The following is a 26,881-nucleotide window of genomic DNA, read 5'->3' on the forward strand; positions in this document are numbered from 1 at the left end:
GTAGCCTGAGCTTCCTGAGGCCAATGACCATAGTCTTTCTGTCCTTCGCTTATGTACTTATTAGATACTCCATACCTGTTTGTTAAATGAATTAGTGGCTCCTGGGATAATGTTACTAGAAGTCTGAAAGCATCCAATTTTGTTTTTATAAGAAGAAACAACTTATTGCTTTATTTTTTGGCTTTCTCCCCTCCCTCTAGCTATGGAAATTTTGGCTAAAGCTATAGCTAACCTGATTTACCTATGCAACTTGTTTATTCAACTTAGTAATAACTTGACATGTAGTTTCAATTAGAAACTGATTGAGTTAAATAGACCTATATGCCTTCTGCAACATGGCCTTTTAAAATAATATTTAGTAGTTCATTAAATATAAATGAAGTCAGTTCTATTATCGAACTGACCCAGTATTTTTCTTTCCAGCATAGATAGTGTAGGTCTTGGTTTATACCCAATCCAGGAATTTAAAAGCCAAGTGGCCCTAAGGAAGTTACCTAATCTCTCTGAATTGTGTTTTGCTCACCTGCAGAATAAGGTAATAATATCTAACTGGTTGATGGGAGCATTATAGGAAATAACATCTGCAAACTGCTTGTCCTATGAAAGCTCTTAGGAGTCAATATGTTTTTAGTTATTTCCCCTTTAAGTAGCATTTACACATAAGATGAGACTGATTATTAAAGGGTGATTTTCCCCCAATTTTTCCCATACATCAAATACCCTGAAATCTTTAAATTCCCCTATTACATTTCCTTATTACATTACATTGTCTGCTTTTTTATATTAAGCAATTTCTAGGATGTTCAGTTTTTTGTTATAAGAGCATATTCATTATATATTTTAATGATCAGCCATATTTTAAAACATTTTTATTTTACTTCTTCATAAAAGGATTTATGGAAGGGAGGTTAGAAGAGTATCTTTACAAGATTTTAGCACCCACCAATTTGGACTCCAAGTTGGTCTGAGTTTCAATTAGTTACGCTGGTAACATCTGCTTTATTGATAGCTGTTAAGTTTCAAAACCTAACAAACCTACTAACTGTTTCATTTGTCCCTTTGAGATTACTGAACAGTGCTTAGAGAAGAATTTTAGTCTGTGTAAGGTGATTAGGTGTTTTCCTTATAATGCTTAATCATAAATTTTTAAGCAATTAAAAAGATCTGAAAAAAGAAGTCATATAGAACTGAATGGTTATTCACCAAATGAGGATCCCGTTGTTGGCTTACATAGATTACTTTTAAGAAGACCTGAACTCAGGACTAATTACCATACCTGTATCTTGGTAACTTGCTTTCCTGTCTTTGGGTAGTTGAGCCAATTGGCTCTCTTCCAAAACACATTTGGGCTACAAGGGAACTGCCTGCTTCAATAGCTGGCATGTGAGATTAAAGAGAAGATGAATGTTGTTTTTGGCAGCAGCTGCTGTTTTGTTCAGGGTAGCTCTAATACCATTTCGTAGGTCTGTGCATAAAGAAAATGAGCTACACAAACACTTGACTATCTTTTTGACTTTGTGAAGTCTATAATGTGGACCCTGGCAATGCATATTTTAAAATCGCTTCTCACATTCATAGAGAAAAAAGAGGGTTTTTTTAAATTTAATTTTTTTTGTTTTTCCAAGTTTAGAAGATTGGTATCTTCTGCTTTCTTGAACAGCATATGTTCTCCTGATGTTCTTAGGCTGCATGCATTTTAATGTCTACTGAAGGAAAAGAATCTGCAGTGTGACTTACGTGTTGCAACACATGTTCAGATTAAGTTTATCGTCTGTTTCAGTGGGGTTTTGTAGCTCCCTTTCCTGGCATGTGGCCTTTTACTGTAAGGAAAGCTCTGTGTTCAGGAGGGATTGGTTATTGGGTGAATTGAATAGGCCGCTGGAGTCTGCTGAGGTTGGTTCTCAATGAAAATGAAAATTAAGCAAGACCTTTGCCTTTGAGGTCTTCAGTCTCATCTTCTTGTTGGTTCCTCCCACCCCCTTCTTTAAAGTACCTTTCTAGTACTATCTGCTACTGTTAAAACCTGCTGCTAGAAAAGGACCTGCCACATCTGTCACTGATGTTAGTATACATTTTAGTCAGTATTACTTCCCCCTACCAGAACTGTTTCTACAGCATGCGTTGGTTGTAACAGTGAACACAGATTTCTCATTAGTTTTCTTTTTTTCTAATCATGTAAATAATTTGAAGGCAACATTTAGCAATGGAAGGGTTATTGCAATTTTGTGTGTTGTGGGGAGTACATGGGAGACACTTTTGATGCATGTTTAAGAAAAAAATTGAGAGCTACCGACCACAATATGTGTCTGTGCAATGAAAGGTCATCCCTAAATGAGAGTTATCGCACAATGAGCTTGACCTAGAGAGAAAAGTTGTACAATGATAAAACAAAGTATCCAAAGAAAAATCTCATATGCAGCTGCAGAGAATGCTACAGAAAAAAAAAAACAGATGATTACCCAAACTGAAAAGATACATTTTAGAGCAGAAGTCACAAACACGGGGACATTTTGCTTCAGGAGTATATCTCCATTAGGGTGTGTGTGAGCGTATGTGCACATGCCCACACTTTTAGACACCCTGTACCTTCGGAGTTTCCAGAAGTTGGAGGAAGAGGAAGAGAAAACAAAGATAAGTATTTTGTTGATATGTTGGAACACCTCATTTAATTGGAAGTCAATTGTCTATTAACTGAAGCTACTCTAAACAAAATTGAGAACTAAGAAATAAATTGAAAAATGTGTGTGAGCTCAAAGTCAGTGTCAAAATATCCATGTGCTAGAGGTCATACTCTTTGTTCATGAAGATTTACTCTATAAAGTCTTTTCTCAGATTGTTTTACTCAAACATTTTTGAAGCACTTGTCTCCCTGGTTTCCTAGCCAATGCAAAGCCCACAAACCACACAACAAATAATTGCACAGCACCCATAATTTGAATAGTTTCTCATTTGATTCTCACTACTAGCTCAAGAGGTGGGTAAGGCAAAAATTATTTTTACTCTCATTTTATAGGCTGATAAATGGATGAGTGGGACTAGCTGACTTGTTTGAAGTCACATGATAAGGGACTGAGAGATTTTCTGGATCCATGTTCTGCCCATGGTTTCCAAAAGCGTGTGTTTTAATTTTTTTTTTCCTTCTTGCCCTTGGAAACCTTTGTTTAAACAGAATCTTACTCAGAGGCATGAACAAATAAAACAGAAAAAGGCTGAGCTGCTCCGCTTAAAATAAAGGGTGGGGACCCAGAATTCTGGCAGAGGCAGTTCACTTTCCTCATCTGGAATAGCTTGACCATCACTACACTACACCATTCGTTCATTTATTCATTCCAAAAGTATTTCAAATGAGCTGTGTTTTATTTTTCTACTGCTGCTGTAATGAATCACCAAAAATTTAGTGACTGGCCAGGTGCACTGGCTCACGCCTGTAATCCCAGCACTTTGGGATGCTGAAGCAGGTGGATTACCTGAGGTCAGGAATTCAAGACCACCAGCCTGGCCAACTTGGTGAAACCCCATCTCTACCAAAAATACAAAAACAAAAACAGACAAACAATAAAAACCCAGCCGTGGTGGCAGGTGCATGTAATTCTGGCTACTCAGGAGGCTAAGGCAGGAGAATCGCTTGAACCTGGGAGGCCAAGGTTGCAGTAAGCTGCGATCACACCACTGCACTCCAGGCTGGGCAACACAGAGAGACTCCTTCTCAAAAACAAAAAATTAGTGACTTAATGGTATACAAAGTTATTACATTATGATTCTGAAGATCAAATGTTCAAAATAGGGCTTACTCGAATCAAAGTATTAGTTGGACTGCATTGCTTTCCAAAGGTTCTAGGGAAGAACCTATTTCTTTCTCTTTTCCAGCTTCTAGAAGCTGCCTACATTCCTTGACTCTTGGTCTCTTCCCTCCATTTCCAATGCCAGCAAGGATGTGTTGACTCCTTTTCATGTTACATTTCCCTGACCCTTCTTCCATCATTGCACCTCTCTCTGACCAGAGCTGGAAAATAGTCTCCATTTTTAAGGAACATGGGTATTAGATTGGACCCAGAGAGTCTAGTATAGTCTCTTTATCTCTAGTTCTTAACCTAATCATGTCTGGAAAGTCCATTTTGCCATATGTGGTGATATAGTCACAAGTTTCAAGAATTAGGACATGGACATCTTTGGGGCCATTATATTTCCTGCTGTAAGCTCCCATATGGGACATGTGTTGTGCTCATCATCAAGAGTAAAGGAGACTAGAAATAGGCATGTTAGCAGTAAAAATATGTTGCAAGTAATGACCTGACAATCTGGGGAAAACAGAAAAACTAAGGAACAAACAAATGAAACCGAAAATAAATTTTAAAAAGTTATACAAACAAGTATAGTAATTTGGAACCACTTGGAGAAGGGAAGTTATACTACATAACTGAGATGCTTTGCAAGTCTTCCTTGTATTTGATAAACCTGAACCATCAAGGAAAAGCAATATTTAATATTTCAATTCACTGTGTAAGTAATCAAAGTGTGTGAACAATATTAGAAAGACTTCTGTGTATAATAATTAATACTGAAAAATTTTTTTTTGTATAAAGAAGTAAGCTCTGCATTTTACCTCTCTTCTGAGTATACTGATGAAGGAGGTGTCGTTATGCTTTGCAAAATTCTCAATATTTCTAACTTGATTACAGCTCTGTCCTAATAGTTATCTATACCAGAATGAATTCTTTAATTTTATGAAAGGTGGGTATTTTTAATGGTAACAAAGTATATGCAAAATTAAATTACAATATGAATTTATTTATAATAGCTTTAAAATAAAGTAAGAAATAGAGGTTTTTCAGAGATATTTGAATGTTAATAAGCTAACATAGAGATTTAATTTTAGCCTTGACCCCATAGATTTTTATAAAATGAGAAAAATCATATCTTTGTAAGATATTTGAATTTAACTGATGCAAAAAAAAATTATGTTGCCCTGATGAAATCATTTTTCCATTATTATAGCAGTCTGTGTTGATATATTTTAAGAAACTATCAAAGGACATATATTAAAAATTATGATGATTTGAATAATGTAGAATATTCAGCTGTGGCATGCAATATGGAACAGACTTGTCTCCATATGCTTGATATTTGCAAAATTATTAAAGTTTTAGAGATCTGCCATTGCATCACAGTTTTCACAAATGATCTAACAGATTTTTGGGAGTTCTGGGACAATGCAGGGTAGCTAAAAGGACAGGAGTTAGAATTGAACAGACCTGGGCTTACTGATTTCACCACTCAGAAGTCACCAAACCTCTCTGTACCTCAACTCCTTCATCTTTAAAATTAGGATATATGAAAGTCAATTTTTTTGTTATTAGATATCCAAGATATTTGGTATATAGTAAATGTTCAATAACTTTTAGCTCTATTCATAGAATTGTTCCCAAGACACCACCAGCATCTGCATTCACATTCCAGCACCCTGCCTGATCGCATTGAACTATCTATACTCCTATATAAAGCCACACTTTCTACTTGAGAGCTAAGTCTCACCCCTTCTTTCCTGCTCAAGGCTGTTGCCCAAGCAGTTCCCTCTCTTCTGACCTATACTGCCAATTGCTTCCTCTTACTGGATCATCCTCACAGACATATACACATCCTGGTATTTTAACCTTCTTACAAATAAAACTTTCTTCACCCCCAGTTTCTTGCTAGCTACTACCCCACCTGGGTTTTATTTATTTATGTGTTTGTTTATCCAGTTGCTCTCCTTTGAAGGAAAACTGTTCAAAAGAGCTATTCATACTAACTGTTTCTGGTTAGTCTCATCTCTTGCTTTCTTAAACCCACCCTAGACTGGCTTTTTCCCATACCACTTTAATAAAACTGCTCTTGTTAATATCACCGATGACCTTCATGTTGCCAAACCACTGGTCAGTTCTCAGTCCTTGTCTTACTAGACCTATAACAAGCATTTGACATAGTTTGACACTATTTTCCTTTAAGTACTTTTTAAAAAACCTGACTTCCTTCCATGATATTTTTGCTTTGCTCTCTTGGACTCCTCTGTGGGTTCAAACTCTGCTGCCAGATCCCTTAAGGTTAGAGCACCATAGCATTCTCAGTCCTTTGTTCTTTTTTATACTTTTACTCACTCCCTTGGTGATCTCATTCACTCTTTTGCTTAGCATCCCACTTATATATGGAAGGCTATCATATTTATATCTGCAGCCCAAACTTCCCTCCTAAGTCTAGATTTAAGTATCTTGACCTCGCATCATCACTGGAATATCTCAAAAACATCTTAAACTTAACATACTCAAAACTTAATTCTTGATATGCCCCCAAACCTTCTCTACCCCTAGCCTTCTCCATATCAGTTGATGGCAACACCATCTTTCCAATTAGTTGTTCAGACCAAAGTCCTCATAGTCGTCTTTGATGCTTTCTCTCAAATCATATTCTGTCAGGAAATTCTCCTGATACAGCCTTCAGAATCTAACCATTTTCAGTCAGTGTATACTATAGCCCTTTCTTGATTGGATTATATCAACAACCTCCCAACTTGTCTGTTTCATTTTCTACCTGTTGTCATTCTAAAGTCTATTTTTATTACAGCAATTAGACTGATCTTATTTAATTAATGAATTCATTTATTTTTATTCTGAAGTATGTTCATATCCCTCCTCTGCTCAAAATCTTGCAATTAATCCTATTTTATTCACAGTAAAAGTCAATGTCTAGGCAATGGGCTTCAATGCCCTACATGACCTGGCCTCTCTATTGTCTCACTGACATCATCATCCTCTACTGCTCCCTAATTTACTCTTGCTATGTCTTAAATAACAGATGCTTAAATACACCTTAGAACCTTGGCACCAACTCTCCTCTCTGTATGCAGTACTCTTCCCACAGATGTCTGTGTGGATCACTGCCTTAGCTATGTCCAATCTTTGGTGAAATTTTGTGTTCTCAAGGAGACATTTATCACTATTACCCTGTTAAAAATTTCAAGCTGTTTCCACACATACTGTAATCTTTGGAAAGAAGAGAGTACAGTTAGTTTTGTGGCTCTTCTCTAGACTCAGATGCCTGGAGACTTGACCCTACCTATAAGCCTTCTTGCAACAAGAACTCAAGAAACTTTTAGGTGTACATCTATACTTCCTCTAAGAGAATCCAGCTGAAGTTACTAAGTAGCAGGCACTGATGTATGCTTTATTACAAGCACATATTTTGCACTAATATGTATTAATACTTTATTTTTGAGACCGGTACTGGTGGGGGTAGCTGCTCTAGAAGATAAGTAGAAGTTCATGCCACATCCCTAAAAAACTGCTCAACTAACAAGGCATAAGTAGAAGGAATGGTCCTGCCTACCCAACATCACCTGCCATTGCCAAACATATTCTAAGTGTTCAGTGACTTTCTGATATTAGAGATGGCCTGGGAGTCTGTTCTGCAGGTGCTGTATGTACTCTTTCGTTACTTAACTTTTTTTAAAGCTCAGTAGTACACTTAGTGCTGGGCAAAGCCTCCTATGACCCATGACTATGATTGTCAATCTGAACCCAAGATCACTGCTGCTAGTAAGGCAGAGTAGGCATTATGATCCCACTCCCCTTCACCTTGCTCTAATCTTTTTTTCCATAGTTTTCAACACCCTTTGACATACTGTATAACCTGGTTACTTATGTTTGTTGATTAAGCTTTATAAGGGCAGGATTTTTTTTTTGTCTTTTTGTTCATTATGTGGGCCTAGTACCTAGAACAACGCCTGGTATACACCAGATGCTCAATAAATACTTTTTAGATGAATGAGTGAACAAATGTTTTAGTGTTTATTCAATGCCAGGCTTAAGGCATCGTGAAGACCAGTAACAGAATTTCTACTGTTACATTTCTTTAAGCCAAGAATATGATTATGATCCTTCGTAAGATTGGTCCATTACAGAGATCCTTAGACAAAGTTCCCAAATCACATCAGAAAAGAGGGCCTTAGAGAAATATATTTCAAGGGAGATTATGTCTTAGCAATGACAATATAAAAGAAAGCTACGTTTAATAAATTGTATTTACACATGTGAAGGAAGACTGTGTTGTTAGGGGAGAGTCTGCATGTAGGGGTTGTCTGTCCAAAAAGAGGAATCCTCAAACAGAAATGATTTATACAACTTAGTCTTCATTGTGGTCTAAGAAAGATGATACTATGAAGCATGTGACCTCACAGTGCTCAAAGTAGCCTTAAATAGAATTATGTAGGATTACTGCTAAAATAGACCATGGTGGTAAGGGAATAAAAGGATTTTAATTTTGAATACAAACCACTATATCCATATAATTAGCACTGTAGTTTTAGAAATTTCAGAATGATAATCATTTGTTCTAGTGTAATATCTAGTTAGTATGCAGCTATTAATTGAAAATAATAATCCAGTTCCTTTTAAATATGGCTAGCTATGTAAATAGGGAAGATTTCTAGCCATGTGTATCTGGACTCTTGTGTAATTTAAAGATTTTACAGAAGAATGGTAGCTCATAAAAGAATTCTCACATATTTTAAGATATCTTCGTATCTGTATGGTTTGTCTTATGGTTTATTTTTCCTGGAACGCTCATCTTTTCTTTGTCAGCCCTTGCAAATCCTCCTTGTTCTCCTAACTCTGGCCTGAGTCACATTTTCTCTCTGGCTTTTCTTGGCACTGTCTTCCTGCAACTGGTTCTCCCCCTTAAGGTTAATTGATTAATTCCTTCCTTCTCGTTGTTCCCAAAGTGTTTATCACAAGATGTGGGTGTTATTTATTTACCTGCCTCTGAGTTTCAAGGGCATCTTAATCATCTGTTTTACTTTAGTGACTGGCACCGTTCCTGTCTCATAATATATATTCAACAAATGGTTACTGAATTTGAACATCAGAATATATTTTTACCTTGACCACTGATTCACCCAGCAAATATTTATTAAGGGTTTTTTATGTGCAAGGCACTGTGTTATGTGTTATGAAGATACAACAAAAATAAATCAGATGTTATGAAGATACTACAAAAATAAATCAGTTCTTGAAATTTTAAATATAGTGTAATAAGGAAAAATAAGTCATAAAACAACTTGCATAAAAACAACATGCATAAAAACAACTATAATACATGATAGAAAATGTTATTTTCAAGCTGATGTGTAGGTTATGGGTGTTTGAGAGAGAGAGAAGACAGATTACTTTCTACTAGGGTTCAGAATGCCTTTCTATTGGCTAAGGAACTATTTTCCTTAAGTGTCTAAAAAGCTGTGTTTCAAAATATTAATTCTTTTGATGTCTCACAAATTAAGTAAAATTCTGTCTTAGATCTAAATATATGCATCTCTCTCACTTTAACTTAGTGTACTATATTGTAGATTATTAGATTAAAGCAGTGCTCAGGGATTATGCTGCTAATTGCCAAGCAGTCTACATTTAAAGCAGAAATAGAAGGTTTCCTTTGGTGCCATGAGGTATAAATTTTATGCATTCTCTAGTTTTAGAAGACACTCTAAGTGCTCAGTCTTTAACATGCTGCTACAAGTCTATTCCTAATTGCCATGGGAAACTGGTTGTAGAAAGTTTTTGACAAAGGTTCACAATATTTTCATTGAGAGAATAATTCAAAACGGATTTTTACCAAAAGCTTTTTAAAACTTTGGTGAGCATAGCTTGAATGTGTAGCATTTCATTGCATTTTAGCCAATAACTTTAATATACATATTAAAGACATATATTAATACATATATTAAGATTGGCCTTTTGTGCATCAAGGCATTAGATGTTAAAAGTTTTAATGGTTACAGATTTTAACTGATGATCACCAAGCAATTTTTCTGTTTTCATTTAGACTTGGATTCTCACTTGCATTTATCTTCAACTGTTCCTATTTAATCCTTTCGTCAAAACTGAAGGGGTCTGCAGGAATCGTGTGACTAATAATGTAAAAGACGTCACTAAATTGGTAAGTAAGGAATACTTTACAGTGAATGTGGCTGTTTTTCCTGTGCTTGTTGATCAAAGATTTAGATTTTTCTTGCCCCAAAGTACTGTTTTCCTAAGGCGAGGAAAGGAATCACTGGGTTACTATAAAGAGTTTATAGAAAACAGGTAGGGAGATATTTAAGGTCATGCACACCACTGCAGTGACTTCTTTGCTGGTCTCCCTCTCCTTCATAGGCAGTGAAGGACCTTGGAGAGTTCACTGTGTGCTGATGGGCTTTTCCCAGCTTGTTCCCCATAATCTCTCCAGTGGATTCCCCAGTGTGTTCTATTTCCCCTTCACATGCCTTCCTACTCTTCTCTAAAAAGCCTAACGAAAGGAGATCTGAAATGGCTATTCCCCCTTTCTATCAGCATGAAGACCCTGTCACATGTCAATGGGTGTTTGCTCCTTCAGGGAACATACAGAGGTGATTCATTGCCCACATGCTGAAGGGACTCATCTCCCTGGTTTGTCACATTGAACTCTTCCCTCAGCAAAAGCCATTGGCATTGCTGCCCCTAAGTCACTGCCAGCTCCATGCTATGCTTCTCCAGATGCTTTCTCTCAAGATTAAGACACAGAGAGGGCATAACACATCTGGAATGCATCATTCCCAACGATCTAGAGGAGATCTTACATGCTTGTTTGAACCATGTATGATTTCAGGATGAACAAAGTTTGAGAAGCAATTTTTAAATTTCCTGGTTATTTAAATACTGACTAGAGAAAGGAAGTGATTTGAGAATAGGTAAGAAATGAGAGTTGTGATATGGCGAAAAGGATGAAAAGTTTATTTGTTGAGATAAAAGGATAAGGAGTAGAAGGGGCTCTATCTTCTCTCCTCTTGATATATATTTCCTGGTATATACGTTTTATTTGGGGTTTATAACAGAACTTCAAAACAGAAGTTTAAGGCCACGGTTGAAGTCTTGCTAGCTTAGCCTCAATACAGAATTAGAAACACACAGACACAATTTATACAAATTCCTTAGGACTCAGAGAGTTCATGTTTAAAAGCATTCTTCCATGTAGCAGCAGCAGATGTATCAATATATCTTACTTGAGGGAACTGTGAGCAAAGTCATGCAAGAGTTGCCTGCTGTATACCCCGACAGATACGTGCATCGGGATGAGGGTGAGAGGGGGAGTATTTTTAAAATCATACTGTTTAAAAACAGATCATGATTTTTTCCTTGAGTTGCTTGTTAGTTTGTGATACAAGAAACAATACTAAAAGGACAGTATGTGTTTAAAATCTAAATTTAGTGCATATTAGTGGAAGGTCTTCATTAAATGTTTGCTGGATGAGTGAAGAAGAAATGATGCTCCCCACTTCAGTGAACATCACTATCACCTGTTATGCTGATTAAAATGAGAGGTGCCTGGGCCCACACTGAGAAACTGCTTTGATAAGTCTGAGGAAGGGGTCCAAATATCTATAAGTCTTGTTAAAAAAACAAATTTCTGAAAGGAGGTTTAAGAACCATTGCTCTAGATGGTCTCTTCTGTCAAAGTTTAGAAACCAAAATGTCTTGACTCTTTTTTAATCTCAATTCCTATTATGACTAGTTATCACTTGTGTTGTATAGATTTATAAGGATGCCAGATCAATACAAATCTTCAAAATTTGTTTAAAGTAGGTCACTACTTTAGAACTAGCAGATCACAGTCTCTTGGGGACTTATTTAAGGTTCAACTCTAAGGGCATCACTGCAGAAATACTGAATCTCAACTTGTGGAGATGGGGTGTAAGAACCCTAATGTTTCCAGTTAGCACCTACATAAAAGTTATTTATGTAGAAGTATCAAGACTGCTTAGGCCATATTGCTTATTGTGTGTCTTTTAATGTCTGAAAAGAAGTGGAGTGTTTCTATCCTAACTTACTAATTTCATTTATTCTAACAGCAACATGAGTGACTGTTGAGATTTATGGATGTAGATAATCACAGCCTTTCTCTAAAGAATGGTAGGGCAGAGCATCTTGATGGAAGTCAGGAATACTGGGTTGTTCTAATACCAGCTCCACTACTGCCTGGGTGTGGCCTTCGACAATCACTGAGTATGTCTGGCATTCAATTTCCTGATTTTTCAAATAAGGAACATGGACATGATCAATAGTTCTTAATCTAGGACTGATAAACTTCAAATGCTTACACATGAAGCTCAGAATTGTGCTGCCTTCATATGCCTTATGTTCATTTCTGAGGACAGTGTGTAGCTTACATCACTTCTCCGAGAAATCTGTGACCCCAAAGAGGGTAAAAAGTACTACATCAGAGAAATTTGGAGACCCTTTTCAGCTCTGAAATTATTTTATTCCATAATGATATTTTTTCAGGTTGCACCTCTTGGAATTACTCAATAATGATTGGACTAAAGGAGGTTATATAGGATGAGAGGAATTTGCTTTGCAGACATAACCTTGCTACATTTTATGTGAGGGAAAAGAAAGTGGCTTGACAGTATGTTTTTGCCTGTGCTCACAGTTACTCCTTCAATGGAAATCATTCCTTTGCAGCCACTACCAGTTCCGTCTTTGCATTACGTGGCAACTTACACTGTGCCCACACATTTATGTTTATTTGTTTGAGGTGACTCTCATGTCACAGAAGCACATGATTTATGACTTTAGCGTCAATTTTTTTTAAAATATCTTCTTGAACACTCTGTACTGCCCCTACAGTCCCCATGGTTTTCATTCAAAATGCTTCTGGCATGTTTACTAAGCATAATAGTTGATCTATTTAGAGAACATTTTGCTTTGCTTCTAAAAAATGTTGCAGGACTTGTTTTAAATGGCAAACTCAGACTTACCTAAAGAAAGGGTCAAGTAATCTGGGAAGAGGATGAATCAAGCTTTTATAACTTGTATCTATGGGACAGTTAAGTTGCAGCTTTTAGTAGTTGTAAGTGTTCATATAAGAAGGTAATCCAAATATTGAAAGACTTCAAATTAGTTTTCTCTGTGTCTTCTTCCTGCTATTCTCTTTGTGATGATGTTGTTTCTTCATTTGAGGCAATTTAACGCAATATGATTTTGCTGATAAAGAGAACAAAGTTTTTGTCTTTAACTTTCTATTGGGTAATGACTTGTCTTCCTCAAAATGTTTTTTAAGGTCTCATCCCCATCTTGTAAAGGTGAAATTACTCTGTCTTTTCAAGGTCATTCTACAAATTAGTAAGATAGGATTGGAACAAAGGAATCTATTGTTTCCCTGGTCTTGTGGTAGGCACTTATTTCAAGTTGGCTATATTTATACATGATTCACGGAGATTAACATAATGAGAGATAATAAAAATGTCCTCAGATAACAAATTTTCACATTTTAAATAGACAGTTTTGATTAATTTTGATTGTTTTTCCTCTTCAAATATTATGTTCCTCAAGTAGAATTACCACTGCATTAAAGTGAAGAACTGGAGTCTCTGAATATCCCCATTCCTGGATGAATTCTAAGCTTTTCTTCAAATGACCCATGCATATCATTTATTTAAAAGTGAAGGTTTCCCATAATTTTGTTTGACCTTTGAAAAATAATAGTTTGAAAAAGAAGTAGTTTTTAAATTTTATTTTATTAGGTTGCAATATTTAGCATTTCAATTTCTGCTCCTGTGGTCAGTAGAAAATTCTTTCTCTATTTAAAGCTAAATTTAAGACTTTTGTATTTTTAAAAAAGGACCATTAGAAATAATATTTATTAAAACTCTCTAGATTGCTATATTATTTATCAAGTGTATCAATCTTACTGTTAGGAAAGCATTGTTCTTCCTTTATAGAATAAACTACTTGGATAATATGTCTTCTGCTCCTTGAATTTTAATTTTTTTTCTTTTGTAGAGATGTGGGTCTCATTATGTTGCCCAGGCTGGTCTAAAACTCCTGGCCTCAAGCGACCCTCCCACCTCTGCCTCCTAAAGTTCTAGGATTACAGGTATAAGCCACTGTGCATAGACTGCTCCTTGGATTTTTAAAGCAATAGTTATGAGTACCTAGACCCCATACAGAAACACTTTGTATGGATTGTCTACTTAGTTTTCATAACCTTATGAGTTCCCTATTTTTAGCCCCAATATATTGGTTAGGAAGCTGAGCTCTAGTGATATTCAGTAACCTGATCATCATCACTTGGGAAATAGCTGAGTAGAGGTTTGACCCCATAACTATCTACCTTTGAAGCACAGTAATGCAGTTCATAATTTATAATGCCTTCTCAGTAGTTTAAGATGTAAGTTTCAACTACAGTTTATGAATTATCATTATAACCTACTGAATTTTATTTCCTGAATAGTAGTAACCTTATCTTATTGTGATTAAGAAGCTATCATATTGTAGAAGCTCAGTTAGTACTACTTAATTGGAATCATTGTCATAAAGTATGTCTATGAAATACACTCTCTAAATATTGTCATTTTTTAATCTTTTCTATTTGAAAGGAAAAAATGGTTATCTTTATTTAGATATTCTTTACTAAGGAAAGATGACCTTGAAAAGCCTCCTGATGTTGTCATCTTAATTTTTTTTTTTTTTTTTTGAGACAGGGTCCCTATCACCTAGTCTAGGGTACAGTGGTGCAATCATGGTTCACTGGAGCCTCAAACTCCTGGGCTCAAGTGATCCTCCTGCCTCAGCCTTTCTAGTAGCTGGGATTCCCAAGTAGTTGCTACCACACCAGACTAATTTTTAAATTTTTTTTCTTGAGATGGGCTCTTACTTTGTTGCCAAGGTTGGTCTCAAACTCCTGGCTTCAAGTGATCCTCTCACCTTGGCTTCTTAAAGCAATAGGATTACAGGCATGAACCACTGTGCCCTGCCAGTTTTTTAAAATCACTAATTGAGTTACCATTAAAAAAAATCCAGATACATTTGAAAACTATAGGTAATACACTTGGTTGGTTAGATTTAGTCAATATTAGTGGGAGATAATTTTTTAGGAGAAAAAAAGTAAAAAGATTTTTTTTTTGGGGGGGTGTTATTTCTGAAGGCTGAACAACTAACATTATAGTAAGCTACTGTACATGAGTGAACTATGACATTTAGATAGAAGTGTAGAGCTTTTTTCCTCTACAGCCATGAGTATTAAACTTTGCTAGATATGAAAGTGGTGGACTCTTTCCCTAGAAAATTTGACATACTCACAGCATTTTATAAAAGTGACAAGGGAGTCATAGATCACTACTGAATTTTGATTCCTGCCTTGGACTTGGGAGAGACAGCTGAGAGAAGTTAGGGTCTTGCAAATATGTCCAAGTGACCACTGATCTCATGAGATTTACGGACCTCATTGACACTTGAATTGCAGGATCCAAAGGTTTTTAGATCAGTGAGGAAGTTAAGTGTTCTGACTTTGAGTTACTTTTCTTCTAAGTCTAAATATCTGCAAGGTGTGGTATGCAGCCAGTGCCAGTTTGGCTTGCAAAGACTTTTTCTGGGCCAAATCTCCAGCATTTCCGAATGCTGTTCTCCTGTGGTTGTTTTTCCAGTGTCACTGGACATGGTCAATCCTTAGGACATCCAAATAAGACAGTAAATGGAGCACATCTAGCAAAGTTAGCTCATCATCTAGTAACTTGTTTTTGCAGTTAATTTTACAATCTGGCATAGTATTGGCATCCTTGCACTCCAAAGCAAAGCTCATTAGAATGATTTGGCCTTTGGTAAAATTTTCCTTCAATTAATTTCTTTTTTTTTTTGCTCTGAATTTCTTTCAGGAGAATAGATTTGTTTTTAAAATGTGTAGCCTTGGTTACTTATTCATTTAGCCCTACCAACAGGGAATACCATTCTGGACTCTAGACCTGGTTCCTGCTTTTCTAGTTTCCAGTTTCCATATAAATATTTAATGTATATTCAGCACATTCCTAGTAGTCTTCTAATCCTTTGCCTGTCTCTGTTTTCTCTTTGCTTCAAACTGTCTTACCATACTAATCATGCTAAATTTACTATTGTGTCCCTTCTCTGCTGAAACATGTTCAGTGTTGCATCACCACTTATATAAGTAAGTCAAACAAGACTGAATTTTTAGAAATTATCTAGTTTGCCCTCTTTATTTTACAGACAAGGAATAGAAGTTCCACAGAGATGATGCTATGTGTCTATGCAGAAGTGACTTGCTGTAGAGTTCTGGTGGTAGAGCTGTTCCTCTTGTACCTTACCACCTCCCATTTGACCTCCTTAGCTCAACATTTGGAGGGTCCCTCTCAAATGCAGTTTTCCTAGAATATTTCTTATCTCTTATCTGGTTTCCCTAACACATCATGAGCTTTCCTATTTGTTTTCCTTTGCATAGGACCCTTACCCTATCTAGAATACCTCACTCCCTTGCATTTAGTATTAATAGAAATTCATACTCATTCACATACCATGCTCACTAAGCACTTAGTATTTTATATGAGTTATTTAATCCTTATAAATCCATTAACTAAATTCCACATGATTCCCATGTTACACATGTAATAGGAATGTAGGTTGATTCCATATCTTTCCATTGTGAATAGTACTGTGATGAACATATAAATGCATGGGTCTATTTGGTAGAAAGATTCTTTTGGATATATACCCAGTAATGGGATTGCTGGATTGCATGGTAGTTTTGAGTTCTTTGAGAAATCCCCAGACTTCCTTCCACAGTGGCTGAACAGCGTATATGCTTTCCCTTTTCTCTGCAGCCTCACCAGCATATGCCATTGTTTGACTTTTTAATGACAGCCATTCTAACCAGTGTGATATGGTGTCTTATTGTGGTTTTTATTTGCATTTCTCTGTTGATTAGTGATGCTGAGCAATTTTTCATATGTTTCTTGAGCCCTTGCATATCTTCTTTTGAGAAATGTCTATGTCTTTTGTGTACTTTTTAATAGGGTTATTTTTTGCTTGTTGAATTAAGTTCCTTATAGGTTCTGGATATTAGATCTTTGTTGGATGCATAGTTTACGAATATTTTCCCCCTTTCTGTAGGTTGTCAGTTTACTCTTTTAATAGTTTATTTTGCTGGGCAGAAGCTCTTTAGTTTAATTAGGTCCCAATTGTCAGTTTTCGTTTCTGTCGGAATTGCTTTTGAGGACTTAGTCATAAATTCTTCCCTAAGGCCAATGTCCAGAATGGTGTTTGCTAAGTTTTCTTCTAGGACTTTTACAGTTTGGGGCCTTACGTTTAAATCTTTAATTCATTTTAAGTTAATTTTTGTATATGGTGAATAGTAGGAGTCTAGTTCCATTCTTTAGCATATAGCTAGCCAGTTATCCCAGCACCATTTATTGAAAAGAGAGTCCTTCCCCATTGTTTATGTTTGTTGACTTTGTCAAAGATCACATGGCTTGTATGTGTGCAGTTTTATTTTAGATTTTGGATTAGAGGTGCTCAACCTGTATAATACTTAGAAAGTAATATTAATACAATAATTTATTAAGTGACCACAAATATCTACAACTTGACTTTCTAAGTTATCTTCCAAATGTAATTAGAAAGAAACCAATGAAAACCAAGAAAGCAATAACGGGGAGACTGCACTGTGGGTAGGTGTGCTGAGCCCCAGCATGTAAAGCCAGGGTTTGCATCCTACCTGTACCAGTTACTTCTAATGCCTGTGACCTTGGGGAGACCAGTTAACCTCTCAGAGTTTCCATGATCTCATTTGTAAAATAAGCTTAATAAGATCTTTTATGGGCTTGTGGTAGAGACTGTATATGAAAACTTGTTGTAAATTATAAAGCACGTTTCAACAACAGTATTATTTTTCAGTCTCACCAGAAATTAAATATCAGTAAATCAGCTTAATGAAAAAATTACTTTATTATTACTCACTGCCCCACTGCCAGTGGTAGAGTGCAGATTTCAGTGTTTTTGTCAGGGAACTTCTATAAGGCTTATTTGAACCAACAGTTGTATATAAATTATTCATGAAATGGAATTGGTCAGCATGCTCTTTACACTTTCTTTACTTTTTAGACATATATTTAGACCCCACACTTTCTAAATACTAATTATTGTATTTTTGTATTTTTAAAATAATGTAAATTATGCTTAAGAAAGGGCTATATTGTCAAGCAGCTTGTGTTCAGAATACCTGCCACTTCTTGCTGTATTTTTCTATCTGGAATGCCTTTAACTTGCCTGGTTTATTCGAAATGAGATAGAATATTGCTGCTTAGTTGTTGCTTTCACACCTGCAAAAGGTCTGCTGTGTCTTTGTCACTAGGGTTTACCTAAAATGACTAGACCCTTTTGCTTTTCAAAGATGAGGATGAAGATTAAGAAGAGAAAAGAAATTATGGAAGCCTGGTGAAAATTTTGAGAGGAAGAAAGTTAAGTGTAAATAGTAAGGGAGTTAACTCCTAAAATAAATGAAAAAATGCCATCATGTCTGGCAGCTCAGATGTGTTTTCAATAAGCAGCAATGGAATGGATGCAGTGGCTCACGCCTGTAATCCCAGCATTTTGGAAGGCCAAGGCAGGCAGATCACTTGAGGCCAGGAATTTGAGACCAGCTTGGCCAACATGCCAAAACCCCGTCTCTGCTAAAAATACAAAAATTAGCCGTGTACATGCCTGTAGTCCCAGAGGCTGACACATGGGAAGATTCTTTACGTCCAGGAGGTGGAGGCTGCAGTGAGCCAAGACCGCACTACTGCACTCCAGCCTGGGTGACAGAGTGAGACCCTGTCTCAAAAAAGAAACAAACAACAACAAAGCAGCAATGATTCTAATATTTTATTTAGGATTGCATTAAGAGGGTTGATGGTGAAGATTCACAAGTGGGAAATACCCAGAACAAGTGCCCAGAGAGTTTAGAGTGTGGAAATACGTAGTAGAGCTAAGAGACAAAGGAGGCTCTGCTCTTGAGGGACCTGGGTTCTAGTTCAGATTTAACATGTGATGGCTGTGTGACCTTAGTCAAGGTACTTGACCTCTTTGAGCCTCAGTTTCTTCATCTGTTAAATAGAGGTAATATGTCAGAGGGATCTGATTATGTGAACCCAGGGAAGAGGAACCATACCAAGTGCCTCATTTCAGAGCTAAAATGAGTGTGGGTGGCATTACTGGAAGTAGGATAGTAGTAAGCACCATGGGATCAGTTACTACCTTAGCTCCCATCTGACTACTTATGCCCATGCCTAAATTCATCTATCAATAAATTGTTCTCAGATTCTAGAAGCTATTGACAAGACCAAGAAGAATCATACATATGATGTTATGGTAAACTTGTACAAGATGACCTAGTCCAGCAAACATGCACATGATCTTAGCTTTTTGTAAGGAAAATAAAGTTTTTAGAGACAAAATGAAGGAAAAAATAAGTCTACAAAGAAAGATAGACCCTTGAAGATGTAATGGTGCAAAACCACTTTTTAATGTATGTTATCTTAATACCCGATGGGCTAAGTCAATTGTTGGCTAAATTACTCATCTGGGTATTTTAATGATGATATAAGAGAAGGGTGGGGACAGCAAAGTTAGTACAGTGTGTAGGAAGGAAGAGAACCTAGAACTCTGTAACTTACCAGAATTATATGCCTCCAAAGTCAGTTGCCAATATAGCTCTCAGTAAAGAACATGGATTGAGTGTTTGGCACATCCATCTATCTTAATTCTAAGTGACCATTTGACATAGGTATCTTGATCTTCATTTTATAAATGAGAGGAACCAATGTACAGAGTTTAGATTTGTCCCAGATTCCTTCATCCCAAATATATTGCTTATTCACTTATGCTAGAATGACTGATGTCAGTCAGATGTTGTTTATAGCCTTTAAAACAACCTAGGCAAATATTTGAGACTTCTCAAATTAAGAGAATTAGGTTACATCACAAACTGAATCTTTCTAAATTATTTGTTGTAAAGCGTTTGCATCTCGTAAGTAGCATTGTTCTTTTGAAGTTTCACTCATCATTTTTTAGGTTCAACATACAATAGTAGTTCTCAGATTTGGGTGCACATCAGAATCACCTGGAGGACTTGTTAAGTAAGATTCAGTAGGTCTGGTATGGCCTGAGAATTTGTATTTCTAACAGGTTCCCTATTGCTGGCACATCACTTTGAGGTCCACACTTTGAGAACCATTGACATAAAAAGCATATACTTCATGATTAATTCTATGGAGGAACAAGTAGGAAAATAGTCCTGGAGGGGAATTCCAAAATCACAGATGGAAGCTGAAATTCAGATCATGTTTACAAAACTCAGTAGGTTATACCTAGCCATCCATAACTGAATTTGGAGTCCAAAAGATTTGTATTGTCACTCTTTATTTTGAAGAGTGCCTTTGATTACAGAGGGAAATCAAGGATTAAAGATTAATATACATGTAAATATTGAAATCCATTGGTAACTTTAAAAAGCACAACAGTTTTGTATGTTTTTTTCCAAACCACTACAAGTATTATTAATTGATGTGTAAGAGTTTTCTTATGGAATTCTTTTTCTTTCTTTCTTTCTTTCTTTTTTTTTTTCTTTTGTCTCTGTAGGTGGCAAATCTTCCGAAAGACTATATGATAACCCTCAAATATGTCCCCGGGATGGATGTTTTGGTATGTAAACTACATTTCTGAGTTTCATTTTAGTAGCTCACAGAAGAAATGGGAAAGTTCATATTGAGATACTACATTAGTTACTATTCAGCAGCTTGCTTATTGTCAGGATTTGAAGAAGTTATCTTTGGAATTTGACTTGCAGGGTTTTTTTTTCCACCTCTTAAGCAACTGTTAAACTTAATCAGTGATCATTTCAGCACTATAGACCTGTATAGTTATTCTTCAGTATCCTTATCGGATTGGTTCCAGGACACCTTCCAACCCTCCCTCCTCCCTACTCCGTCCCCCATCAGGATATCAAAATCCTATGATACTCAGGTCCTTTCTATGAAATCGCATAGTATTTGCATATAACCTATGCACATTCTTCTGTATACTTTATTTTTAATTTTTTATTTTTCACCATGGAAGGCACACGGGAACTCCCGTATACTTTAAATGAGTTCTAAATTAATTCTAATACCTAATATAATATATATATTACATAAATCATTGTTATACTCTGCTGTTAAAATTTGTTTTATGTTTTCTTGTTGTTTGAATATTTTCCATCTTCAGTTTGTTGAATACATGGATACAGAGGGCCATCTGTACTCCCAAAGTAAATGTGATTTATCTTCTTTAGACCTAGTCACAGCTTTCTTATTTTCCTTAAGCATCCCCCCAAAAAGGGCTTGAGTGTAAGTTTATGTAAATTCTTTTCATAGATGACCTCTCTCATCTGTTTAATTTGAGAACACAAATATTTCGTCTCTGAATTTACTAGCAGTGCAATAGATTTTTAGAACCTTATGACAGGTGTATGTGTTTACTATTATAAATACTACTCTATTGCTGAAACCAAAAAATTTTAATTATTGTTCTCATTACATAGTATCAGAATTCATACATTAAAAAATATTTCAAGCATAGAAAATAATGTAATATCTGTATACCCGTCACAGAGCTTATCAAACCTTACCATTGTGCAATATTTGCTTTAAATATTTTTTTAATAATGAAACATTACAAGTGTAACTAATGCCCTATGTATACGCCTTCCTTAGCTTCATTAATCCCCACTTTGTCTCTTAGTGGTAACAGTTATTCTGAGCTGGACTTTTTCATTCCAATGTGTGCTTTCAGAGCTTGTAATGTGGACAGCATTCCCTGGAGTTCCGTACAGCAGAAGGAGCATTCTCTTTTATGTTTACTGCAATGTGTGCACCCATACATAAGACATTGAGCTTTTTGCATATTTAGTAATTTTATGTTAAGCTTTTATACTTTGAAGTTCACTTACATCTTTCAACATGCTTTGACATGTTGTTTTATGTTGGCTTATTTCAACTACTGCATTGTGTGTCTTGAGTAAATTTAAAACCATTTGAGTGTCTTGAGTCAATTTAAAACTATAAAGCCAGTACTTTGCCAGACTCTCTTCTATACAACTCTCATCTTTCCATAATATACCAAAACTTAGTATACATCTACTTTGTGCAAGTTGTTTTAGGTTTTGATCAATTTTTGTGAATCAGTCCATCAAAACTGTTACTAATTTAAGCACATCATTATGTGCTTGTGCTTAAAATGCATTTCAAAGACTACAAGGCTGTCATTTCAAGAAGAATGCCAAAGCCACATTTTTTTTAAATTAGTAAGCATTTTTGCATGAATGACCTAAAGATTTTTTAGAATTCCTTAGAAAATGTATCTTCATGTTGAACCAATTATCCTCAAGCCTAGGTCAATGTCTCTCCTTTTGAGTTAGGGGGAGTTCTCTGGAAATAAAAATGGAAAATTATTAGCAGCCTGAAAGTTAATTAATTATATTATTTGGTTACTTAGTCGGCAGGTATTTAATTAGAAAAAACTAACCAGGAGCCAGCACTTTGCCAAACACTTTAAGAAACAAACATACATCAATTAGGCAATGATGTTAAGTTTGAAAAGTTTAATAATTGGGAAGGTAGGCAGTGGGATTATGTGGCCTTTTTGTAACACATTTCCATTTGCAAAATTATTTCACATATTAATTTTCTTGGCTGATTAGAAAAACTCTGAGGAAGGTAAAATAGCTATTATGAATCCTATTTTACAAATGATCTTTTGAGATTTACAGCTCAAAAGTATTTTGCCCAAGGTTATACAACTAGAAAGTGACAGAGTCTTAAAAAGAAACCCTCAGGTCATCAGACTCTTAACCCTGGGTTACAGAAGGTGAGGATCTAAATAATTACAATACTTAGGGAAAGTGTTTGAAGGGAAGCCTCTAGGTAATAAAGACCCATCCCAGATCCTTCCTGACAGCAACAGCATTTAGGATTGTGATTGCCAAGCACTCAAAGAAATCCTGCTGCTCTTTGAAAAACAAGTGTTAAACTGAAAACAACTAAATAGAATATTTTGTGCTGGTATAATCATAGCCTGTGCTAAATCATAGATTTCAATGTCGACTGGTGATAGCAAGAGCCAAGCTTGTGAAAATAAAGCTGATTCACTGCCACATATTTTGTGCTTGTTTCTGTAATTGAGAAAAGTCTACTATTATTTGATTCTGGCATGCTGTCCTGGCACAACTGCAGAAACACTGTTCTTCTTGGCCACCACCGTGGACAAGAAAAATAAGGCCATGCTTAGAACATTGGGCAGAACCAGGGGTCTCACCCTTTGTTTTACCTTCATGTTGAAATGTTGGTTTCTGCCAAGACCAGAGGAGTTTCCCAGTGGGGAGGCCTCTGATTATTTGCCAGTGGTCAGAGTCCCAGCTGCCTTATCTTTTGTCTTTAAACAATAGAGGGTGGAGTGGGATTGGATGCCAAAAAGATTCTCTGGGGCCAAAGCAATAAAATTCTGCCTGCAGGCACTGGGCAGAAGAAAGCTCTAGAATAGAATACACTTTATTTTTACTTATTTTTATTTCTTTTTAAAAACAGCTAAATTCTCCTGGAAAAGGGAGTTCACTTTTCCAAGGTCCTTCTTAGAAAATTACCTAGCAGATTCTGTCTCACAAATAGCAGGGTATGATCAAACACTTACTGTTTAAATCTAACGATAATCACCAATGCTATTTTAAACTCTTTGAAGCTATTATATTGGCAGACTGTTAAAATTTCCTTTAACTTCCAAACCTTAAAAAATACCTAAATATTTCTGGTATTTTACATTTACTAGTAATGTTATTGTAGAAAGAATAAAAATGACATTACTGTATTGTTGCCACACATCTTCATTCATTTTAACTTCCATAGCATTACATAAATTGAGTTGCTTGTGATATTTGAGTTAAAAACTCTTCATTAATTTAATTTTTTTAATTTTTAGTTATTATGGATACATAAGAGTTGTATATATTTATTGGGATACACATGATATTTTGATACAAGCATGCCGTATATATTGATCAAATCAGAGTAACTGGAATATTCATCACCTAAACTTTATCATTGCTTTTTGTTAGGAATATTCCAATTCCACCCTTTTAGTTATTTTGAAATATACATTTTTATTAACTGTAGTCACCGATTTTGCTACCAAACACTAAATCTTATTCCTTCTGCAATTTTTACTTAAAGTATATATTCATCAGTTTTCTTTAAATTTTTTATTTGCAAATAATTTTAAATTTACAAAAAAAGTTGCAAGAATATTTAAAGAACACACGTTTCCTGTAATCCAGATTCACCTATTTTTAACATTCTGCCTCATTTGCTTTATCAGTTGCTTTCTTTCTATGTATGCATGTGTGTTTTATTATGTTTCTGAACGTCTTGAATAAGTTGTATACATCATGGCCATTTACTCTTAAATACGTCAGATGTATTTCCTAAGTAAAGGATAGTTTTTTACCTAAACACAGTACATTTGCAACTTCAATAAATTTTATAATAATTATAATTCTTTAATCTAGGTCTGTATTTCAATTTAATCTTTTTTTTTTTTTTTTGCATTTTATTTCCTCCAGTATAAGATCTAATCTAGGATCATAATTTGCATTTTGATACAATGTGAATAATGACTCCCAAATATACATTATTCTGGGAATATATGACCTAACATGGCAAAAAGGACTTTGCAGATGTAATTAAATTAAGGATTTTTAGATGGGAAATTTATTTTGGTAGGCCCATTCTAATTTACATGAGTCCTTATAAAAGGGAGGTAGGAGCATCAGAGCCAGAGAGGGAGATTTGAAAATATTACACTGCTGGCTTCAAAGATGGAAGAGGGATTCACAAGGCAAGGAATGTACATGGCCTCTGGAAGCTGGAAAAGGTTTCTTTTAGAGCATCCAAAAGAAATACATCCCTAACGAACACCTTAATAATAGCCTATTAAGACCTATTTTAAACTTCTGACCTCCAGAACTGTAAAATAATAAATTTGTGCTGCCTTAAGCCACCAAGTTTATAGTACTTTGTTATAGCAGCAATAGGAAGCTACTACGTCATGTCTCTCTAGTCTCCTTTAAGAGTTTCTCGGGCTTTCTTTGTCTTTATGGTTCTGGTTATGATATTTTTGAATGAGACAGTCTTCCCCTTTAAGAAGAGTGTTTCTTTTTGCAACATTGATTGATGTTTCTTAATGCTTCTGTTGAACTTATGCATTTCAAGTGACAATGCTATGTAAGTGATGATGCATGCTCAGGTTACCACATCCAGAGGCACACAGAGTCCATCTTCGCATGGTGCTGTTTGTTTTGATCATCTGGTTAAGGTGTTCAGCTATTTATGTATATTTACTCATTCACAATTTTGGGAGAGACACTTTAAGGCCCTGTAAGCAAGGCTTCTCCTTATCAAAGTTTCTCCTGCATATTTAGCATCTATTGATGATACTTACCTGAACCAATCTTTGTGATCATTGACAGTTTTTCATTAAGACTTTTAAAAGGCACAGCTAAATGTGGATGTGATTGGCAGCACATGATAATACTCTAACAATAAGCCTTCCAGCCTTCTTCCTTCTTCAGTACCCTTCCTCAGGCATGCATAATTTCACTTCTTAGCTATTCTCACCTTTTGCCTGGCCCTGTTACCTCTGGGCTCTTTCCATTTTCTTTGATACCTCAGGATTTATTATTGATGTTTTGACTCTTCCTGAATAAACAGAGTGATTTAAAAAGAAATAAATCCGATTACTTCATTCCTTCCTCTTTATATTATTTGAATGGCTTTTTGTTGTTCTTAGGAAACAGCAAAAGGACCTGCTTCAGCAAGGCCTCCAAGACTATATAGTGATCTGGCACCTTTCCAAATCGTTTTTTAGTCCCTTATCATTACATGTTCCTTGCTGCCACATTTCTTCTTGCTTGGCTTTCTCTGTACCTGGAATGCTAATTGGTTCTTCTGTCTAAGTAACACCTGACTCTTTTAGATTTGAGTTTGGATTTCTGATGAAATGTAACTGTTCTGTTGGGAACTCTTTTTATAGCACTCTTCAGAGTAGCAGTTTTGTATGTATTTGTGGGATGTTTTAATGGATAATCTTCCACTAACCTGTAAACTTCATGGAAGTAGAAACTATACTCTTTTTGCTCTGCATTAGATTCTCAGTGCCTGATGGATGCTCATAGGCCTCTAATGAATATTTGTTGAAAGGAAGTGAAGAAAACAAGGAAGAAGAAAAGTTCCATAGCATATAATCATTTGTAATTTCCTTAATGCACAGATTTGAACTAAGTATAGTCCACAAGGTTATGATGAAGAAGTGAGTGCCTATAACTCATCACACAGTATCTGCAATGCAACATTATTATCTTCTTTTTTTTTTTTTTTTTTTTTGAGACGGAGTTTCGCTCTTGTTACCCAGGCTGGAGTGCAATGGCGCGATCTCGGCTCACCGCAACCTCCGCCTCCTGGGTTCAGGCAATTCTCCTGCCTCAGCCTCCCGAGTAGCTGGGATTACAGGCGTGCACCACCCTGCCCAGCTAATTTTTTGTATTTTTAGTAGAGAGGGGTTTCACCATGTTGACCAGGATGGTCTCGATCTCTTGACCTCGTGATCCACCTGCCTCGGCCTCCCAAAGTGCTGGGATTACAGCATCATTATCTTCTTTTAGATATTTGTGCATTTTCTGAAAGATTTTAGGTATAAGAATTGTATTATGCAATTTTGAGGAATCACAGCTTCTTTAAGCCTTCTGTTCTCCCGCTTTGAGTCATTTTTATATTCAAGAACCTGCTTATTGTTCCCATTTACTAAAGGCTGAGAGCCAAATTCTTGGACCTGATGTTCATGACTATCTGTAATCCTACCCTACCCTAACTAACTCATCTGAATACCCATTATTCCCCAACACAAACTTGCCATCTCAGCTACATGCATCACTGCCTCCTAAAATCACTGTGTCTATTCTCAAAGGATGCCCTTTCTTCTCCCCTCCACGTATC

The 26,881-nt window shown here is 35.9% G+C and overlaps 1 protein-coding gene across 3 annotated transcripts in view; it reads left to right on the forward strand.

Annotated features, from left to right (window-relative positions):
* KITLG (KIT ligand) overlaps nt 1–26,881 on the forward strand; it is an 85,421-nt gene that overhangs the window by 24,107 nt on the left and 34,433 nt on the right. For 2 of the 3 annotated variants that reach the window (XM_012469367.3, XM_012469369.3), the window contains exons 2-3: nt 9,847–9,960; nt 20,445–20,507. In XM_012469367.3, the coding sequence (XP_012324790.1) occupies nt 9,847–9,960; nt 20,445–20,507 (177 nt within the window). The remainder of the gene's footprint in view (nt 1–9,846; nt 9,961–20,444; nt 20,508–26,881) is intronic. The other variant, XM_012469368.3, reaches the window with a different exon arrangement.

Source organism: Aotus nancymaae, unplaced genomic scaffold (assembly GCF_030222135.1).
Source record: "Aotus nancymaae isolate 86718 unplaced genomic scaffold, 86718_ANA_hifiasm-v0.15.2.pri h1tg000016l, whole genome shotgun sequence".
Lineage (NCBI taxonomy): Eukaryota > Metazoa > Chordata > Mammalia > Primates > Aotidae > Aotus > Aotus nancymaae.